Here is a 21,297-nt window from a genome sequence, read left to right on the forward strand (position 1 = left end):
GTTTTCTGCAAAAGTTTTGCTTTTTATTTTATTTTTTTATTTAAAGTTCCTTTAGGTTTCCATGTACCCTATTATAGGAAAGTCATTACTGAAACCAGCAGTTACAGTTATTACAGTGTAGAGCTATGCCATCCACATAAACTGGCTTGTAAATTGGGTGATTTATTGTAAGCCTTCAAACTCATTCAAAGACACTTTGTTTCAGAACTGTGTTTGTGCATAATGTGCAGCTAGATTCTAGTCACTTAAAAAAAATAAAAATAAAAAATAAAAATAGCAAAAGTTACAAATGTAGCTTTTGTTTACAGCACACTCTGGGGCTATGATTTGTTTTATGGCTAATGTTGTAAAAAAATAAATAAATAAATAAATAACAGCCCTGAGGGTAAAATATATATATATATATATATATATATATATATATATATATATATATATATATATATATATATATATATATATGGTGCATTTATTGTGCACTTAATACAATTTTGTTGTTTATAAAATAAGATTTTTGTAAGAAAGGGTTTTAATTTTATAGCGTTGTTCTCCATCTAGTAAACTTTTATAACATGATGCTGCACAAAACGTCCGGACATGCATTGCTGGTTTTGATAATGTACAGCAGATGGCGCTGTAGTATAGCTCAGTAAATCACGCTCTCGTTTCCAAAACAGAAACTGCGCAGACGCGTTATGGATGATGAGATAGCGCTGTAGGAGGAAATTCACGCATCACTGTTGAGGCCAGCACATTTTCTTTGGGATATACCGATCGCAGAGCCTCTAGTTTTGTATATTTTCCCCGACGGGGCGATTATGGCGACGCTGGGACCCGAGCCCCATCTTCACTCCCAGCTGCCTTCTGCCGCATTCCAAGCGAACCTCAGTGGACTTGGCTCCAACACGAACCTGCCCTTCAGCCGGGGCTTGGAGAGAGCTTTGGAGGATGCGGCGAACTCCGGCTTTCTCAACCTCAGCACAAGAAAATTGAAAGAATTCCCTCAGACAGCATCTAATTATGACCTGACGGATACGGTCGAAGCAGGTAAAGTACAATATGATGATGCTTTATTTGTGTTAAGCACGCTGTGCACTCGATGCCTAGAATAGTTTCAAACGGGGAACCTCAGTGCAATGTTGCTCAAAATGTGTTGCCGCATTTTTATTTATTTATTTTATGTATATATATATATATATATATATATATATATATATATATATATATATATATATATATATATATATATTAGAACAGTAGGCTATTTAAGGACTTAAGCATAGACCACTAAATCAGAAGCAAACAAACTAAACGTCTGTGCTCAGTATGGAGAAAAAAAAAAAAAAAAAAAAAACGTTATAAAGTAGATGTTGTTAAGGACAGGAAAGTGTCCAAAGTGCGGGCCGGGATGAAGAAATGGGGTTACTGTACATTTCTACTGTAGGCTTCAGATACATTACAAACGCGCTGCATCATGATGACTTAAGGATGTATGGGACAGAAGTAGAGGATGTTGTTGTTGAAGGGGACTGGCCATGTAGACTTCCTGTTTGACCAACTTGTCCACATACTGAGTTCTCTGGAAATCCCTTTATGCAAATGACAGGAGAAAGATCTCCATCTTTGGAGATCAGCAGAACACAATGAAATGAAAATGAATTTACAGTAAGCCAGTTTTGTATTAGGTTATGGGTGATTTTCAAAAACCTGTAAATAAAAACTGTCATGGTCCTTCTTTACTCCAAAATCAAAACTAAGAAATAAGAAAATGAGGCCTGTCTTAGGGCCTTTAAGAGTGTGACATTATTTTCATGACAGTTACTACATTTTACCCCGAATTTTCATTACCGCAACATAAAAAAATGTAACGCAAAATGACACATTATTCAAATTTTCAAGTATTTATACATCATAGGAGTACTCCATTGTACAACAGCATTTTTTTTTTTTTTTTACTGTAATATATTAAATAGAGTAAAAAATTATTGTGGTACTGTAATGAGAAACGTCATTAAAAACAATGGGAGTAGTAAATGTACGGTAATGAGAATTGGGGGTAAAATGTGCTTAAGTGTCCTAAAAATATTGTCACAATGCAGTATTAAAGGTTGTTTTTTTTCTTTCTTTCTTTCTTTCTTTTTTTTTTTTAACTTAGTTGTCCAAAGTATGTAGACTTTATATTCTTTATGCAATATACTGTATACTGTGTGTGTGTGTTTATATATATGTGTGTGTGTATATATATATATATATATATATATATATATTAAAGGTCTCATATGAAGTCCTGAGAGATTCTCTTTTTTCTTTTCAGATAGCCACTAAGGCTGCTAAGTGTAAATATCTTTCAGAGCTAATTACAAAAAATAGTCACAGACCTAAAATTATTTCCTCCACCATAGACTCTGTTCTCAACCCCACTGTAAATCTCTTCCCTGAGACGTCTGTCTCTTTTTGTGAGGGCTTTGCAAGGTTTTTTGATGATAAGATCACTAGTATAAGATCTCAGATGTTTCCTTCTGTGTACACCTTGCCTGATGTCCCTCTATGCTCCACTACATGGTCTGCTTTTGAGCCCATTAATCTGCATACTCTTAATGAAATTGTTGAACATTTAAAGCATACTATGTGCCCTCAGGATGTTATTCCCCCACGCTTCCTTAAACAGTCATTGATGTTGTTGGCCCTGGACTTTTGTGTGTCATCAACAAATGTCTTCACACTGGAACTGTACCCTATTGCCTTAAACATGCTACGGTGTCGCCTTATCTTAAAAAAACAAAACAAATCTGGACCCCACTTCCCTGACCAACTTTCGCCCTATCTCCAACTTGCCTTTTGAAAATGGTCTTAATTCAACTAAAGTCTGTTTTGTCTGATAACTCTATTCATGAAATATTCCAATCTGGTTTTAAAGCTCGTCACAGTACCGAATCTGCTCTCTTACGAGTTTAGTTTCGAATGACATCTTACTAACCACTGATTCTGAGAAATCTATGGCTCTGGTCCTGTTAGATCTTAGCTCCGCCTTTGATTTGGTTGATCACAATATTCTTCTATCTCGACTGGAGTCATGTGTGGGCCTTTGGGGCACAGTGATGCAGTGGTTTCATTCATACCTAACGAATAGGAGGTTTGCTGTCCATCTTGGACATAATTCTTCCTCTGATTTTCATCTAAGTTGTGGCATTTCACAGGGCTCAATTCTTGGCCCTGTATTGTTTTCTCTGTATATGCTTCCTTTGGGCTCCATTTTTAACAAATACAGAGTGTCCTTTCATCTCTATGCTGACGACACCCAAACTTATCTCCCTTTAAAGCATGACAACAAACATGCCTTACAGCCCATATTAGACTGTTTAGATGAGCTTAAATGATGGCTTACGGATAACTTTTTAAAGCTGAATGAGAGTAAAACAGAAATCATCCTGTTTGGCTCAAATAACAAGCTATGGAACAGTCTTCCAGCACATATTAGAACTGCCTCAACTATCTCGGCTTTTAAAACTAAACATAAAACTTATCTATTTTCCTTGGCTTTTAACATTCCTTGACCTTTTTTCTTTTTATCTTTGTACGCTTATTGTTTATTGTTATTACATGTTACATGTATATATAATTTATTTTTAATTTGGGGTTAAATTTGATCAGGAAATTTTTATGACAGGTTCAAGTTCGTGAGAATCACCTTATGTGTCATTTGAAACAGTACACCAAAGACCAGTGAAGGCATTAGTTCTTTTGTTTCCTTGTTGCCCAGCATAAATAATTAACTTGAACCTACTTATGGTGTCATTTAGGAAACACTTGTGAGAAAACACTTACTTCTTATCAAAATGGCCCAAATCAAAATTCATGCATCTAAAAGTCCTGCCTGTTAAGACATCAATTTCAGTCATATATCTAGTATGTCGTCATGATGAACAGCAGAGGGAAAAGCCAAGCTGACAGTTAGAAATGAGTGGGAGACCTGCTTCCATTCCCCATGAATTCCTACACACTCCCCTCATGAGACAGATGTGCTAAAGTAGGAAACAGGAAAGGGCAAGCTGTGGAAATTGTGAATTCCTAGCATTCTTAAAAGCTCTTCCTGAAGTACTTTAATGCAAGAAATCGTGCATTCAGTCCACAATGACATTTGGAAGGTAAAAAGTGTTGATAACTGACCACACAAGTGATAACTTTTATCTGCTTATGCTGACACAGCTCCTACATAACGCCACCCTTCCCTTTTACACTGTGAATGGTCTGTTGTTTTTTAATCAAGTTAACAAAAGATGGATTCAAATTCATAATGCATATTAAACTTGTTTGAAAGAGCCACGTTAAGATTCATGTCTTCATGTTAAGATCGTGCTTCTACATCCAATATAAATAGGCCTATTTTGCTCTTAAACATACTAAAACTCACTCTCTGAAAAATGTAAAAAAAATTGTCAGTATTCCTGCTTCATTTCTACTGATGCAGGATATTTCATGCTGAGACTTGTTGGACTCACAAACATACATTCTCTCTCTCTCTTACACGCTCTTCACCAACTCTTGGGAAGAATGTCTCACACAGAGTTTCACAGGTGCTGTGGAAACCCCTCCTGTAGTTGTACAGTATTTATGGCCTTGAGCTCTCTTTAATGTCATCCATTATTTAGGTACAGGATGCCCTTTAATGTTGCTTCAGAACCTGCTACACAACAACAATATATAGGCCTATAAATGAGTTAAAACAGTAGAAAGCAGAACAGTGTGCCATGTAGCAGAACTGTTCAGGAACTGAGGTATTTTGTGAAAAGGCCCATCATATCAAAGGAGGGTTTCTATAAATTTCCAACACAACTGAAAGTGAAAGCACACATTTATAATACAATTTTTAATGCACCGCAGTGTGGGAAGCATACCAACTTTAGGCACACTTATTAGATGGCAAATCATTGGAACATGAGTGATAATACAGAGAAAGGTGAATATTATATGTATTTATTTTATTTAGCTGTTTATTTTGATACTTTAAATGTTGTACAGTAATATTTTTGGCAGCTGTTTTAATAAGACACATCAAGAGAGAGAATCTTGAATCTTGAATCTTGACAGAGAGAAGTTTAATGCCATTTTATATGCTCAACTACAGGTATGTAACAAATTACCTACCACACACACTAACACACTCCCCCACACATACATCCACCCACTGCTAGTTGCATACAGTATGACCAGTGCCTCAACCTTCTCATTGATGAGAGATGCTCTTCTGCACTTGCTGTTACAGTGATTCCATCCTCTCACTCTCTCTCTCTCACACCTCCTACTTCTGCTGTCAACCTACGCAAGTACGTTTAGAAGCCATGCACATGTGCTCGAGCATGCACACAAACTTTGTTACACAATGTATGCATAGATTATTAGTTTGTGAACAAATCTGTCTTTTTGAACAAAACTTTTAAATGTCCACTCACTGACTCATAGTTCTCGTTCACTGACAAGCCAATGAGCTCTGTTTGGAAGCGCAAGACTGCTTTTCATGACTGTAAAGACTATAGCATGAGCCAATAGCATGTGAGTGTTGGCCATGAAGTAGCATATCATTGGTTTGACCCGCTGAACGAATGCTTCACTGAACCAGTCAAGTTGGTCGCTTGAGTCTGAACGAGATGAGACATCTCATTTCTGAACAAACTGAATGTACTGGGAAACTTGTTTGCGAATTGAATGAATCACTCAGTCATCTTGGTCGTGAATGAAGATCTGCTGACTGACTAAATGAGAGGAGACCTGTTGTTCATTCAGTTCAACACGTGAGCCAATCTCATTCAACGAGAAAGGGGTGAAATGCACTAAGACAAGTTTATTAGTTTGCACTTAACATATCAATTTATGAATGTGTAAAATTGAAATACAGTTAAAATGACATGAATTACGAATGGAAATGTGCTTTGGTGCACAGTGTAAGATATTTAGGCTTTTCCTGGACATTTACTAGCCTATGTCTTGATAAAAGTTAAGCCCAGCTTTTGATAAAATATAGGAAAAATAAGACCTGCCATTTGTGGTAAAAAATGTTATGGTGGTTAAACTCTATTTTTATAGTGTCTTCATACATTTGTAGACATGCATATTCCATTTGTGTTGCTTTTTCCTGGTTTTAAAGACTGACTGTAGTGTGAACTAATAGCGCTAAGGTCTTTTCAGACCAAACACGACATCACTGGTGTATGGCCCTTTCCCATAGAAAGCGAAGCGAAGGACCGCCGTTAGCATATTCATGCCTTTACAATCCATGGTTTTCCTGAGCAACCACTGGGCGGCGCCATGATGATTCTAATTGCCTGTTTTGTATTTCTGGTCTTGAGATGCCTAGAAAAAACTGCCAAAACGATCGATCCAGAGAAGAACAAAAACCATTTAAGTGTTTCTTGGTGTAAAAATGAATTTCAGGCTCAACTTGTGCTATTGTTGGCTGTCATAACAACTCAGAATAATTAAGGATATCAACATAACTAACCTCTGACCATCACTTCTTATCATCTACACACTCAGGAGAGGTACTATCTATAAAAATAAAGGTCATCTCAACTCTGTGAAGTATTGGCATGTTTTTTGACAATTTTTACAAATTAATACCTTAAACATTACATTGCCCACTAAGAATATACGCCAACGCGAGTGAAACCCCGGAGACCAGAAATTGAAACAGTCGAATCATGGAACACATCCGCGTTCAGGAAAAAGGTGGATAGGTGGCGCTAATTAACAATTTTACCCCGGTACGGTAGGTGGCTCAGCGAACCTTTGAGCTGGTCTGCTCTCCACCCATGTAGGTCCATGAGAAGAAGAGGTACTTAACAAGCAGATCAAAAAAAGAAAACTGATTTCTCTTCAAGCTGCATAAGTGATGAAGAGTTTGTTGTTGAGTTGCTCAATGAGAAAAAAAAAAACATTATTATCATGTATACAGTCTGAGGGGTGATTAGAGAGAATCGAGTGTAAAAAAAAATCATATTAACGGTTAAAACATGTTATCATTTGAAGTAAGAGTGATTATATGCCACTGCTTATATGTTAAGTATGCATGTTAAAGACATTTTTTTATTCAATGCGTAATGCACACATATAATGACTGTTGTAATATATGTTCTCAGTTTGAACTACTGATTGTGTCTTATTGCATGTGTATCTAAATTTGCTCAAAACATGTTACTAATTAAACATGACTGCATTTAAACGGCCAAAGAGTCTATACAATGCAAGAAATACAACACCCCAACAAACCATCTGCAGTCTGACCCATTATTAGATACTAGTACTTGCCAAAGACAGTTGTTAACGACTATTAACAATTGCAGAGAAATAGAGATTTTGAGGAGACACTATACAACAGTTTTGGTATACAAAGGCATTTTGATACAAAGACATACAGTGCACTGCAAGTCACAGCATTAATTTTATTAATATTTGGTGAATAAAAACAAACAGATCCATACAGTTGTTTATTAAAAAAGATGATACAAAGGAAAATATTCTAAGATATATGTTACATTAGAGATAAGAGAACTCATGTAAGATTAAATGCAAAGGAAAAAAATACAGCAATATATGAAGAAAGTCCATGTAAGATCAGAGAGCTTTTTAAAGGGGATGCAAGGCAGCGATGCAGCAATATCATTTATGTGTTAAGAGAACCCATAGGAGAATTTTCTTTTTTCTGTTTTTAAGGCATTTGATGCAAATGAAACACACATCCTCACTGCTTCCGCATCGAAGGTTCACGTTTGGTGTGAAAAGGCCTTTAGAGTGCAGGCTGTGTAGGAGCATATCATTGGTTTGACTCACTGAACGAATACACCCCTTTACTGAACTAGTAGTCAGTCGTTTGAGTCTGATCGAGATGAGGCATCTTGTTCGTGAATGAACTGAACGTACTGGTACACTTGTTCACGTTCAGTTGTTCGACAATTTCGTTCAACGAGAAAAGGGGTCAGATGAATTATGAATAAAAGTGAGTGATGACCACACATTACAATGACATTTCGGATATAATTTATACTCATGATAATTTTTTAGCCTAGTCTTGTTGTCTTTTTTTGTTTAGATTAATAAATAGTTGTGCTCGGCAGTTCACAATGTGGTAGACATGCTTTGTTGTAATTTGTGGTGAAACACTTATGATGCTTTAACACTGCAGTGCTGACGTCTCTTAGTAGATTTGTAGAGGCGCAAATTTTAGTAAAGGATAATGAGACTTGTTCCAGTGCTTTTGGTTCAATGAAATTACTCATTAAAAATGTAAAAGACTGTCATTTGGTGCCATCTACTGGCGCAAATGCGTAATTTGTAGAAATGGTCAATGAATGAATCAATGAACGAATCTGGGAAAATATTTTTCGTGAATAGATTCAAAAGAGTCACTGAGATTAATAAAAATCTCCACCACTAGTTTCCAGTCTTCAAACTGGGACACACATAGGTGGTTTTCACACTAGGCATGTTTACTGTGGTCCGTATCTGAGTGTGATTCTGTTGAACCCAGGTGCTTTTCCATCATCAACTTGCATCATATCAAATATGCATAGGGTTGCCACCCATCCCGTAAAATACGGGATTGTTCCGTATTTAAAAATAAAATGATGTGTCCTGTATCTAATCAATAGGGGACGTGATTTGTCACGAATTTAAGCTGGTCAGACGGCGTCACGGTAAAACCATTCCAGCTCGCTAATTAGGGCCCAAGCACTGAAAGTGCGGAGGCCCTATTGTTCTTCTAAGGATTATTATTAGGGCCCAAGCACTGAAAGTGGCAATGCATTAAATGTCATTATTCCTTTTTATGTATATTCACATGTTTTTGAGGTACTTGGCATGCTTGAATTTTCATGATATTTTTTGCACACTTCAGTGTTGTCGGCCATTAGGCCTGGGCAAAAGTTAACACATGGGCATGGTTGGGGAACTCTGTAGCGCCACTTTTTGACAAAAGTGGTGGGGTCAGTTTCTTCTACGGTCACCAGACTTGCTACATATATTGTTCTCATCAAGCCGGACAACTTTCAAAAATATAGTCATTAGCTCCACCCAACATTAAGTCAGCTATTTTGGATTGAATGTGCATTTAAAAAAAAAAAAATTGCATACTCCTCCTAGAGGATTCATGCGATTCTCACCAAATTTGGTCAACATGATGCCAAGACATCGTAGATGCTAAATTGCGAACAGATTTTTTGATATCTCAAACGGTGTAGCCATGGTGAGGCAATACATTTATGACGAAAAAAGTGAAATAGGAAGTGTCTCAAATCTTCTGTGTGTATTGACAGATTTAGATCAAACTTGAGCAGTATGTTTGGTCATGTCGGCTAATCGCATTGATGTGGCTATTGTGGGTCACGGTCATAGCGACACCAACTGACAACAGGAAGTGTGACACTTTGTGTGACTTTGAAATAGTCCTCTAATATTTACCCTCTCAAATGCATGCACCCACCATGCTTTGTTTACCTAGAGCCACCAGGTGGCGATGGCATCGTAGTGCTTGGGCCCGTCATCGTTGCTTGCAGATATATTTATTATTATTATTATTCTTTTCAAGGTTTTTGGTATTTTATGGTAATTAAATTGAAATTTTGCACACACACCAGAGTCATCAGTAACATAAGTAAAAAATAAATATATTTTTTACATATAAAAGATGTATTTTTTTTTATAAGTCATGGGTCAAGAATGTTATTGCAGGCTACATCACAGGCCTATTTTTTCTATCCTATAGCTACTTTATTTTTTTTTTTACATCGTAACTGTTATTGGTTAACGTTCTTTACTGAACAGCTGTCATATTAGATCAATGGCTAATGCACGACTGCACGTCATGAAATATGCACAACTTTTCAGCACATTTTTTTCTCTCTCATAGATTTGGCTTAGTCTATCTGTTAATTATTTTCAACAATGTCCTAACTGTTTTAATATGTTAAGTAAATTTTACTTTGTGATTTCCATTTAGAACAGTCTTTTAGGGTTGTTTCATTGATCCTGCACTATTCATTCAATTGTTTTCAATAAATAAACCTGTATTTGCTAAAGGTGAATGCGTGTCATGTTCTGTATTTAATGTACAGTAATCATAATTCAAGGTGAGCACGTCGTAGATAAATGCCCCTTTTCAGTGGAATTTAGCATCGGATTAGGAATAGATTAAGTATTTTAAATGGGTCGCATAAAAACGTTTTTTTTTTTTTTTTAACTGTTTTCTGAAGGTTTGTTTCTCTTTAGACTAGTCGGTTACAAAACTTCCATTTAAACGACATCCCTAATAGACAAACATGAAATTGGGGAAAAAATCCCATACAAATGATACTCTGCACAAACACACTCACAACACAAACCCTCTTCCACATGACAGCATTTTCATAAATGTGGGCATGCAAGCACAAGTCCTATCTCTGACAAACACTCTAAATCATGGCTTTTGTTGTAGACGGTCAGGGTTTAATTTCAATGTGATGACTGCTAATGGGATCATAGTATAGAGAGTGTTGAGTGATGGTCTTAATCTCAAAACCATATACTGTATCTTTAATACCACATGCCTTTAAAAGGTATTCTGGCAAATAAACTTATTTTCAACTTACTTTCCCTGGGGAACTTGTATGCAGAGTGCTTGGGTGGGTGGATGCAGAGGTGTTTAATGTATAGTTAAGAGAATTAGGCTATGTAATCCCCTCCCCCCCCACACACACACACACTGAAGTCTCCTGTTGGGTATGTGTAGGAGGGCATCTTATTTCTGGGCAACACCACTTTGGATAAACATTATGCATTAAAGATGCATTACATCAACACCTTTCAGAATGTTTGCTAATGCACCATGGCAACACTCTGCCAACTGATTACAAACTTCAACACTGACAAGAAGCAAAAAAAAAAAGAAAAAAGGATGGGATATTGGAAGGGAAATAGAACGCAGAAAAGAAATGAGACTTGCATCTGCAAGGGTGTATATATGGCCTTTACTCTTCACATTAACATTACAGTAAATTATTTTTCTTACATGTAGCCTAATCAGAGAGAGATCACTTATAAAAAACTGAATTGGTGTGCTCAGTATGGTGGCTGTAGGAATAGAAGTCCCGCCTTTCAGATAAAGGAACCAATTGCATTGATATTAATACAGTGCATCTATATATTTCAGAAAAAAATTCAGTCAGTGGAAATTAAATCATTATTACAGTTAAGACACTGATGAGCCCCTGTTTAAATGAGGATTTCTAAAAAGGGCTTGTGTGTTTGTGTTGGTGTGTGTGGGTGTGACTTAATGGGGGCATCTCTGTCCTGAAGGGTTTGGCTTAAAAGCCTTGTAGGGCTCTCCATAATCTATGCCATGTTAGTTGGAGTTACACATTGCCCTTTTCCACCGACATGGTTCAGATGCGGGTATCTGGGCCAGTGCGAATTCTCAAACTGTTCTGCACATTTCCACTGCAGCAAAGGCCATTCCGGGGCCGAAAACCTGGTTCCACACCGGCCCCAAAGCTTGCTGGTCTCTATGCAGGAACCAATTACATCAGGGGCAGAGGGCGGGATAATGTTTCGTCACCATGTTAAAGTTTTCCCTAACAACAACAGTAGGTACCGTCTGCAGCAAGCAGTACTTCTTTGCTCTATAACAACAATAAAAAACCCACAAAATTATCAGACATCAAAGCATTCAGGTAACACGATGAAACGAGTTCTCTACTTGTGATATGGTATTTACGAATATCCGAGATAAACTAGAGAGATCTCACAGGAAAAAAAATACTCTACGAGAATGAAGATACAGCACGAAATGATGCACGCTGCCTTCAATCGGACAATTGACCAAATCATAAACAAATTGAAAAACACTTAAGGGAGTACAGGGACCATAAGAAGGACATAAGCTAAAGTGACAATGGACGGAGTAACAATGTTTTGGATTTGGACACTGACCAGCCTGCTAACTAACCAGGGCATTAAATTCAGTAACTCTCGTGATAAACAGTGAATTGCCAGTGTCCTCTGCAGCTGATCTCGATAAGTTGTTATATATGCCAACTTTTTAAACTTGTCTTACACTGTTGTCAAATTATTTTGTGCATTGCTTTGTTCTGTAAGGGCATTGTTGACCAGCTGCTCACTAAGATTGGAAGATCGCGGCTATCTGTTAAGTAAAACGGTGGGATTCTCAATCAATAATATTATATGCTATGGAAAAAATCAAAATACAACCATCTGCTTCACCAGTGTTAATAATGATTCCACTGTAACAGTTTACAGAACTTAGCAAGTTAAGCCATAGTTCATACAATATAATGTAATTACATTACCTGTTGTCTTTAGCGTAGTTGTCGTCTCTGACAATCTTGTTGAGCAATAGATTGCATTAATACGTATGTTTAAATCTGTCTTCAAAAACAAGAGGAAAAGCTGTATTTAAACAAACTGTGATGCCCCTTGTTTGTTTATGTTTGAGGTAGTCATGTGAAACTATCTCATAGACAGTAACACGTTACGTCACCGTTCGGCTCTCAGGTCAGTGGAAAATGCGGCTGGCTTACAATAGGCTCCAGCAGAGCACAGGCTCAACACGAGGACCATCACAATTTTGGTGGAAAAGGGCTAACAGAGTTGCTTGATGGTTCTGAATGGATTTTTATTGTCATTGTAATAAAATAAAAAGTATGACTGTAGGGATATATAACTTGAGGGATATTGTCTCTCCAGGATCCAGCAAAATTCAAACGTCCTTAAAGAGGCATTGAATGTTAATGTAATACAATGCTATAACAAAATGTTTTATTGCGATTATTTTGAAAAAAAATTCAATTGCGATTTGAACTGCGATATGATAAATATAAAAAAAACAACAAATTGTGATTCCTTTCATCATCATCATCATCATTATTATTATTATTCAATAGTAATTAATTAATTTAACAATTTCTTAACTTGCTTGTGACATTGCTATGCAGTCCGGTTAAACCCTCAGGCCTTTATTTTGGCGGAACCTATTATTTTGAAAACTGAAGGAACGGAAGTTTCTTATGTTCGTAGTTGAGTTGGCAACAGCCTTTAAATGCAGTGAAATGCTCTAATCTGCCTTTCTGTCCACAAAAACCTGTTGTCATGGGGTTATTTTAAATTTGTATAGTAAATTTTAGCAGCCAAACACAGAGGTATGTGAAATTACGAAAATGTGCAATTAAAGTGAATCTGGAGCGCTTTAAATATAATGCGCTCAGTGCATGTTAGCACACCAAACCGAACTCAGAGCTCATCTGTCACCTAGGGCACCAGCTAGATACAATTTGTGAGTATCGTGCACAGAAGCGCTCTGAAACCACTGAAAAAAAAAAAAAACATAAGTCATACACTGACACCATTTTTAAGAAAGCAGTACACGCTACAGGTAAAACAGCTGCACACATAAGCACAGCACAGCACAGTGGGGAGTGTGTTCAGACTGTTTATTTATTTAATTAAATCACAGCTCTCATGGTTTTATTTCAATTAATCGCTCAGCCCAAACACATTACATACGCAAACATATACCTGTGAGAACATTTTGGAAATGTAGCCTTTACAAGATAAACCTAACTTGTTCACAGTTCTTTGGTCACATTTTGCGCTTCCTCTTGAGCTCACTTTAGCTCTTCTTTCTATTTTATTTTAAGGCCTAGTTTTACTTCAGTTCTCAAGTGAATCTTTGCAAAATGATAGGACTTAAGCTTGAGTTTACGTGTAGTTTACTAATGCATGAACATTTATGATCTATGACTTAACAGTGTCTCCTGCTCTATTGACACCAGACAAAGGTTTATTAGAGCTGTGACAGGTGGGTTATAAAGATTATAATATACAAAATAGTGAGCCTGCTACAGTAGCTTGTTATCTTCAGTACTCTGGATAAACAAATAGTTTGGCCTTTGCTGGAAAACATTATTGATTGAAAATGAGTCACCCGTGTCATTATGAGGTTTTAAATGAGAAAGTTTAAGAACTGTCCTAGACAGTTTTTATTTTGTTAATTTAATTATTTATGCTTAAATTAAAAATAATGATGATGATAATAATAATAATTTAAAGAAATTGTAAAAGAGAACACATGTATTTACATACATTTACTTGTACTTTTCAAATACATTTTCAGGAACAATTATATTTTCATTATGGTAAATCCTGTTAATCATACATGTAGCTCTTAATGAACAGGTCACTGCATGTTGTTTCTGGCAAACTAGGCCTTAGCTCAGTTGGAAATTACTTGATTCATCAACTCCACTTGTTATTGCATCATGCTCAAAGTAGGGATGCACCGATCTGTTAGCTGGATCAGTATCGGCTCCGATACTGAAGCTTTTAGACAGATCGGGTATCGGTCCGACGAGCCCGATCCAAATCCAATACTGTGTGTTAGTCATGTTCGTTACTGTCAAGCTCCAAAAATGACATAAAAGAACCATAAAAACACCATTAAAGCAGTTCATATGACTCATATGATTTATTTCATTTTAACAGAATTTGAATAAGAAGCGAATTAAACTACTGTGAACTTGCCTACAAACAGACACATACAGGACTTCCCGGAGAGTTTAGAATGTCAAAATAAAAGCGTGAGGGTTTAAAAAGTGCACGATTTAAATATATTACTGTTGTATTTAAAATTAAAATTAAAAGTCAATAATAATAATATTAATAACAATTTATTATTATTATTATTATTATTATTATTATTGTCATCATTAGTATTTGTTTACAATTTATAACAATATTTAAGTTGAATGGGTTCCAAAAAATAACTGTGTGAATGAAAAGTGGACTGATGTCTTACAACTAAATTGAACAAAAAAGAGATCTGAATCCTTTAAAGTCCAGATGCAAGTTGAAACATTTTTGAAAAAAAAAAAAAAAAAAAAGAGGCAAAAATAAAACACAGGTTTCTTTTCTACTGAAGACTTGAAGACTGGAATTACTGTTAATTTTGCTGCTACATTATCCAGTGTACTAGTTAATAATAAAGTGTTTATTAATAATGTATACATTTATATTGAAATAATGTGTAGTTAGAGGTTTGTGTTTCTTTACATATTAAAGAGTACTCCCAATTAGTTCCACACAATAATGTAAAGATATTCTAAACTGATTATGCAAAAAAACAACACTGGTAACGGCTTGTTATCCGTATCGGCTGATACTGAGATTTCCGATATCGGATCAGAAGAGAAAAATGGTATCGGTGCATCCCTAGCTCAAAGTACAGTTTCAAGTTTTCTAATATTTGAAAAGGTCTACAATAAGATTCACATCTCTGATCGGTGCTTTGTGGTTTTGTCTGCGTTGTTACTTGGGTTTTATTTTCTTCTATCATCCCTGCTAAAAAGATCAGACAACATCAATTTCCTTGCTGTCAAGACTAGTCTATGCTGGTTAGTGTTGGTTTGATGCTGTTCAAATGCTGGAAAACTTGTTGAACTGCATGGCCTCTCTGATGAAGCTGGTTGATTAAGGAAGTCTTGCTGGTTAACTTAAAGTTAAAGGGAAAGTTCACCCAAAAAACATCTTCTGTCATTCTGTCATCACTCACCCTCATGTTGTTCCAAACCCATATGACTTTCTTTCTTTTGTGGAACTCAGAATATGATGGAAAGCAGAATGACAGCCTCAGTCACCATTCACTTTCATTGTACAGAAAAAAAAAGATGCAATGAAAGTGAATAGTGTCTGAGACTATTGTCTTAAATCTACTTTTGTGTTCCATGGAAGAAAGTCATATGGGTTTGGAATAGGCCTGGGTATTGCCAGCCACCTCATGATGCGATATACATCACGATACATATGTCCTGATACGATGTATTGCGATACATAACGATATTATGGTTCGATTTCCTTATGATTCACATGCTCTCAATTTCATTCAAATAAATATTGATATATTTCAGTTATGTCCATTTTGCTTACAAATGAAAGAAAATCTCTCTCAGTTAATGCTTTTTTATCAGTAGCTTTTCATCACTTTGGTCAGATTTTAGCTTTTAAAAATATACAAATATAATGTATTCCATCAATAAAAATAATGTCAAAAAATGTGTGTATGTGTGGGGATGTATATACTGTGTATATATATATATATATATATATGTGTGTGTGTGTGTGTGTGTGTATGTTTAATTTTTAGATGCCTAATTTGTCCTATTTACAAGTATTTACATCAATATGTAGAACACTTGCTAAAACCTGGTACTGTCTCTTTAAGGACAGGGACTTTAAAGGAATAGTTCACCCAAAAATGAAAATTCTCACATCATTTACTCACCCTCATGCCATCCCAGATGTGTATGACTTTCTCTCTTCTGCTGAACACAATCAAAGATTTTTACAAGAATTTCTCAGCTCTGTAGTTCCATACAATGTAAGTAAATTGGTGCCAAAATCTTGAAGCTCCAAAAACCACATAAGGGGAAAATCAAAGTAATCCAGAGGACTCTGGTGGTTAAATCCATATATTCTGAAGCGATTTGATAGGTGTGGGTGAGAAACAATATTTAAGTCCTTTTAATTCTCCCTGCTCAGTCAATTTCCACTTTACTTTTACATTCTCATTCTCCCTGTGTTTTTGGAGATTCACATTCTTTTTTGCATATTGCCCCCTAATGGGCAGGGAGGAGAATTTATGACAAAAAATTACTTGAATATTGATCTGTTTCTCATATCATATCTTGTCTGAACACATGGATTTAACCGCTTGAGTCATATGGACTATTTTTATGCTACCTTTATGTGGATTTTGGAGCACTTTCGGCAACTTGCATTTACATTGCAATTTACCAATTTACAATTTACATTGCATTTACACTTGCATTGTAAGGATCTACAGAGCTGAAATATTCTTCTAAATATCTTAATTAGTGTTCTGCAGAAGAAAGAAAGTCATACACATCTGAGTTGGCATGAGGGTGAGTAAATGATGAGAGAATTTTAATTTTTGGGTGAACTATCCCTTTAACGCGAATGGAGTCGAATGTCCGATTAGAATTGTCATTTTTTTTCAACATCTAACTGTAAAGACAAAAGAGGGAATTATAAGAGACATTATCAACGACAAATGGATTATGTGGATCTCATCTTTGGACACACATTACAAGTCAAACCAAACTTTTACTCTCAACATGCAGTGAAAGGATGCTGAACTGGTGAGTGAAATCTGGAATATTACCAGGCAGTAGCTAATTACAGACATTTTAAGTCGTGTATGTGAGTGATATACTCTTATTGTAAAGTGCTGCACATAGAGTAAAAAATTGCTTTTGGGATTTTAAGAATCGATATCGATATAATCAAATGAAGACAGCAGTTAGTCGGAAAATCAATATTTTTGCACGGCCCTTGTGTTAAACGCATGAGAGAGGACCAGCATGTCCACGAGAGAAACAGGCTCAGTTTCAGTTTCTCTCATGCCTCATTGAAGCACCTCTGACTGCACTAAGAAACACCGCTCTGAGTTTGCAATTGACATGATGTGAATACAGAAATTGTTAAATAAAAATATTGATACAGGGGTCTAAAGTATTGATATAATATTGTGAGGAAAAGTATTATGATATATCGATATTTGATTATTGTATTGGCACAGCCCTAGTTTGGAACAACATGAGGGTGAGTAAATTATGACATAATTTTCATTTTATGGGTGAACTATCACTTTAAGAAGCCTGTTGGGGCAACATGGTCACACAGGAGGTCAGCATGTTGTTTCCGATACTTCTGGTACCCTAGGATGGGCCACATTGTGTTGAATCACTGACAAGTGGGATCTCCTATAAGACATGTTTGCATTGGCTGCAGTATGTTTACCTTCCACTGTAGCGGCCAGAAGCACGTTGCTTCAGCAGCGTGGAAGACCTGGGTTTGGATACCATGTTGAAACCAGGAAGTACTTGCGTTCGCATAATCAGTGATGAGCGTGATTCGGAGGTTGCATTTTTCAGGTATAGGTTTGGGTTGGGGGGTACAGTTTATAAAACATGCATTCCTCTTCACTGTATGATAGCCTGTACAGCTCAAAACAACTCTGTTCACAACTTGCTTTTGGCGTCCCTATGTGGACATTACACCCGTGCCCATACACCCAGCAACACTTACCGCTTTTGCCACTGGGGGCAGTGTTTTGAATTTCAGTAAGCAAAGACCAATTTTAGCTAAATAAATGCCAATCTACTGTTTCTGATTGCACTGTAAGATCAGTCTGGGCGGGGACACCAGCATCCAAAATACAACAAAAGCAGGTGTGATTGTGATGATTTTTGGCAGAGCTCTTGAGAAATCCTCACAATCACAGACCTAATTTGTTGTAACTTGGTGAAAATCCTCTAAGGATCATAATATTAGCATAATTTATCATATCATTTACATTTTCAACCAAAGCATTGTTAGGTTTAGATGGGCAGTACCCAAGCAGGTTTTCATGTTTTTGGGAAGGGGTGTGAACATGTGTGTGTTTCCCATGTTTCTCCTGTAGGAAATTGCCTTTTTTGCACGTGCTATCATACAATGAGCCAGGGAGGAGTCAACATTCTGCCTCTGTCTTACAGAAAAAAACTTGTCTATTATGATGTTATACAGTTAGAAAGATAGACAAATGCAATAAACAGCATATGAATGCAGATGCGGAGGCATCTGGCCAAGGTTGGGGATTAGCTGAGATAAAAAGTAAAGCTTTTAGACGGATCGGGTATCAGTCCGACGAGCCCAATCCAAATCTGATACTGTGTGTTAGTCATGTTCGTTACTGTCAAGCTCCAAAAATGTCATAAAAGAACCATAAAAACACCATTAAAGCAGTTCATATGACTCGTGCATTTTATTCAAAGCCACTTGAAGACGTGCGATAGCTCTGTGAATCACAAAAGGCTTTGTTTAATAAGTAAATATATAGTATGCGCAGCGCCAGCGCGTTAGTGAATGGTGCTGATCTGTTGACACAAACTCACGAACAGGCTGGTGATGCACTCGTGGCTATTTTTAGCCTTCACGCGTTGCGCAACATTTGAGCACTACTCAAGAACAGCATCTCAGATGTAGATGCTCAATAGTTCGGTTCACTTATAATATGCATTTAGAACGGCACTGGAGGTGCATTTTACCAGAATTTGTATAAGAAGCGAATTAAACTACTGTGAACTTGCATACAAACAGACACATACAGGACTTCCTGGAGAGTTTCGAATGTCAAAATAAAAGTGTGAGGGTTTAAAAAGTGCACGATTTAAATATATTACTGTTTTATTTAAAATTAAAAGTCAATAATAATAATAATAACAATTTATTATTGTTATTATTATTATTATTGTCATCATTAGTATTTGTTTACAATTTATAACAATATTTAAGTTGAATGGGTTCCAAAAAATAACTGTGTGAATGAAAAGTGGACTGATGTCTTACAACTAAATTGAACAAAAAAGAGATCTGAATCCTTTAAAGTCCAGATGCAAGTTGAAATTAAAAAAAAGAAAAAAAAAGGCAAAAATAAAACACAGGTTTCTTTTCTACTGAAGACTTGAAGAGTGGAATTACTGTTAATTTTGCTGCTACATTATCCAGTGTACTAGTTAATAATAAAGTGTTTCATAATAATCTATACATTTATATTGAAATAATGTGTAGTTAGAGGTTTGTGTTTATTTACATATTAAAGAATACTCCCAATTAGTTCCACACAATAATGTAAAGATATTCTAAACTGATTATGCAAAAAAAACAACACTGGTATCGGCTTGGGATCGGTATCGGCTGATACTGAGATTTCCGATATCATCTGATACTGAGACTTCCGAATCAGATAAGAAGAGAAAAAGTGGTATCGGTGCATCCCTATTGTAAACATGGTGTTTTTTTCTTTTTTTTAAATCAAATTATTGTCAAATACAATAATTAAGAAACCCAAATTACAAGTAAAAAAAAAAAAAAAAAATCTATGAATTTTAGTTACTTAGTTCACACTTTCATTCTGTTCTGCTTTCAGAAGACAACATGTTAGGGGAAAGTTAGGGATAGTCCAAAAATGAAAGTGCATCATCATTTACTCATCCTCATGTTGTTTCAGACTCTTACTTCCATGGAACTTTCTTCCGTGGAGATGTTTGGCAGAATGTTAGCCTCAGTCACCATTTGCTTTCATTGCATCTTTTTTTTTCTTTTTTTTTTTTTTTTTTTTTTTACATACAATGAAAACTGAATTGTAACTGAGGCTAACTTTCTGCCTAACCTCACCTTTTGTGTGGATGTTAGGCATGTTGAAGAGGATGTTTATAAAATAACATAATTAACATAGTACATTCAAATTTTAGTGTATATGATTCAAAGTTTAATTCCCTTAGATTTGAAAGTACTCTGAAACAAGTAATCTGAAAAGCTTTAATTAAGTCATTAACATCAGGGGTACTCAATAGGCGGACTCCGGTCCGGATCCGGACCGAAGGACAATTCAATCCGGACCGAGATCTAAATCTTTGTGCTAGTTATCTGACACCTGGCTAAGTGATTGTGTAGGCGTACGCGCACGGAGTGGGAATAAAGTGCGCTCAGCGCTAGAGAGAAATATTTCGGGAGCAGGGAATAAAGTGCGGGAATAAAGTGCGTCCAGTGCTACACGCATATTCTCGCGCTGCATGCATTGCCTCTCTCCCCGCTATAGACATGAGATGCCGCATAAAGCCTGAACTGTACATAGTTGAAGGCGCGGTTATTTTAACAACAGTAGCGGAGACACCGCTACAGATACTGGCATATTTCGCTTAAACACACTGCAGAAAACAAAAATGAAGCAAAGTGAAAGTATCTTCATCTGTCTGATGTGTGATTCAGATGGTTCAGCTAAGCCAGGTTTGTGTCAGGACAAGTTAACATGCCACCTTTAGACTATAATGTTTTCCCGTCTATATTTAGTTTCACTAATCTGCATGTTTGCCTTTCATAAAAAATAAAAAAAAATACAAAAAAGATTTTGTTCTAATTTTGTGAACATTAATCAGAGATGTCATTATGGCATGGGTGGCAAGGAAAGCCTATTTATGCTTAAATTAAGTAAACAGTATTTTTATGCTTCACTGTAAATTGTTTGTTTGTTTGTTAGTAGATTCTCACTTTAAGGAAAATATAAAAATCGTCCATTCAGACTTTTACATTTTTATAAATTTTCTCTCAGGGGACACCCTTGAACCCCCAGACAGTGTTTTTTTATCTGTCAAAAAGCCTCCTATGCTATGTCCCATAGATATTCTGAATGTAAAAATA

The 21,297-nt window shown here is 36.2% G+C and overlaps 1 protein-coding gene across 4 annotated transcripts in view; it reads left to right on the top strand.

The window, feature by feature from the left end:
• The window catches only part of LOC127448382 (leucine-rich repeat and calponin homology domain-containing protein 1-like), a 115,599-nt gene that overhangs the window by 2,552 nt on the left and 91,750 nt on the right, over positions 1-21,297 (top strand). For 3 of the 4 annotated variants that reach the window (XM_051710860.1, XM_051710859.1, XM_051710863.1), the window contains exon 2: positions 678-1,047. The exons of the other annotated variant lie outside the window; for it this stretch is intronic. In XM_051710860.1, coding sequence (XP_051566820.1) covers positions 819-1,047 — 229 coding nt within the window. In that variant the 5' untranslated portion in view covers positions 678-818. The remainder of the gene's footprint in view (positions 1-677; positions 1,048-21,297) is intronic. 4 annotated transcript variants of the gene reach the window in all.

The sequence above is a fragment of the Myxocyprinus asiaticus genome, chromosome 11 (genome assembly GCF_019703515.2).
Source record: "Myxocyprinus asiaticus isolate MX2 ecotype Aquarium Trade chromosome 11, UBuf_Myxa_2, whole genome shotgun sequence".
Classification (NCBI taxonomy): domain Eukaryota; kingdom Metazoa; phylum Chordata; class Actinopteri; order Cypriniformes; family Catostomidae; genus Myxocyprinus; species Myxocyprinus asiaticus.